This window comes from Cucurbita pepo, unplaced genomic scaffold (assembly GCF_002806865.2).
Source record: "Cucurbita pepo subsp. pepo cultivar mu-cu-16 unplaced genomic scaffold, ASM280686v2 Cp4.1_scaffold000846, whole genome shotgun sequence".
Classification (NCBI taxonomy): Eukaryota; Viridiplantae; Streptophyta; class Magnoliopsida; order Cucurbitales; family Cucurbitaceae; genus Cucurbita; species Cucurbita pepo.
The window spans coordinates 1-1,004 of NW_019647056.1; the positions used below are offsets into that span (position 1 = coordinate 1).

Genomic DNA, 1,004 nt, shown 5'->3' on the forward strand with positions numbered 1-1,004 from the left:
AAAGAATATACGATGAAAAGGAGAAAGAAAAGTTACCCGTATTGAGCTTTCTTGTAATAGGGCACGGTAGAGATGAGGGTATCATCGATATCAAAGATCCAAGCATCAGTGCCGTCGCCCTTAAGGGAGCAGCCCTTGGTAAGGTACACGATACATTCTTCAATCGTCCTCTCGGAATCAACTTTGTACTGAGTGGAGGTAACGTAGTTGCCAATGTAACCAACGCATTCTTCAGGAACAAGCTTGAAGTATCGGACATTGTGGAGCTCGACGTTCAATCTCCAGCTTTCGCAGTAGTTCTTTAGGCTGATTTTGAGCATAATACATTGGATTTGGAAGCTTGAACGTTCTTCTTCCACTTGGAGTTCCCTCAAGGCTGCTGTATTGATCTCCCAATATCCCCCAAATGCAATACCCTCCTTTCACCAATCTCCTTCTCACATCTGACTTATATTTCTCCACGTCCTTCTCTTCATCGCTCCTGCAACCAAACAAGCAAACCCATCACTCACCAAGCACAGACACAAGATTTGTGATTTGTGGGCTGACACTGACCTAAAGAACAGATCGGACCATCCATGGTACCCCTTTTGAACGAGGTTCTCAATGGTGGCTGATCTCAGAGCTTCCCTTCTAGCAGAAATCAAAATGATATCCACTCCTTTTGCTTTCAATAGATTGAAAAACCTCAATGTGTGCCCCAAAACTGGTGCTTTGGCCTCGCTCATCCATGCTTCCAAATCTGTGATATTCAATTTCTTCCCCCTACACTCCATGAATCTCATTCAACAAAATAAACCCTCTAACAGATTCTACAGACCCACAAACATTCTTCAGCAATCAAGAGATCTCAGACATTGCATTAGTCAGAACACAACAAAAGAAAGTTGATCATATTCATCAATCAGAACAGATTCAACGGACCCATAAAGATTATTCGTCAAAACATTCAAACAAATAAAGGGTATGAAGGAAACGAGAAAAGAAAATTACCCATGTTCATC

At 42.0% G+C, this 1,004-nt stretch overlaps 2 protein-coding genes across 2 annotated transcripts in view; both read right to left on the reverse strand.

The window, feature by feature from the left end:
* Positions 1-231: 231 nt before the first annotated feature.
* On the reverse strand, positions 232-987 carry LOC111785928 (acid phosphatase 1-like). Its single transcript, XM_023666303.1, has 2 exons — positions 556-987; positions 232-481 (listed from the first exon to the last, which is right to left on the reverse strand). Exons 1-2 carry the CDS (start codon positions 783-785, stop codon positions 232-234), a joined length of 480 nt encoding a protein of 159 aa, XP_023522071.1. The 5' UTR covers positions 786-987.
* Positions 803-1,004, reverse strand: part of LOC111785927 — a 5,798-nt gene continuing 5,596 nt past the window's right edge. The window contains exon 3 of the mRNA XM_023666302.1: positions 803-831. Coding sequence (XP_023522070.1) covers positions 803-831 — 29 coding nt within the window. The remainder of the gene's footprint in view (positions 832-1,004) is intronic.

What these genes read in the sequence shown, in the direction of transcription:
- LOC111785928 (XM_023666303.1), bottom strand. Translation starts at nt 785, where the DNA reads ATGAGATTCATGGAGTGTAGGGGGAAGAAATTGAATATCACAGATTTG. An exon ending in TGGTCCGATCTGTTCTTTAG is followed by an intron (nt 482 to 555) that starts GTCAGTGTCAGC and finishes GTTTGGTTGCAG; the next exon opens with GAGCGATGAAGAGAAGGACG.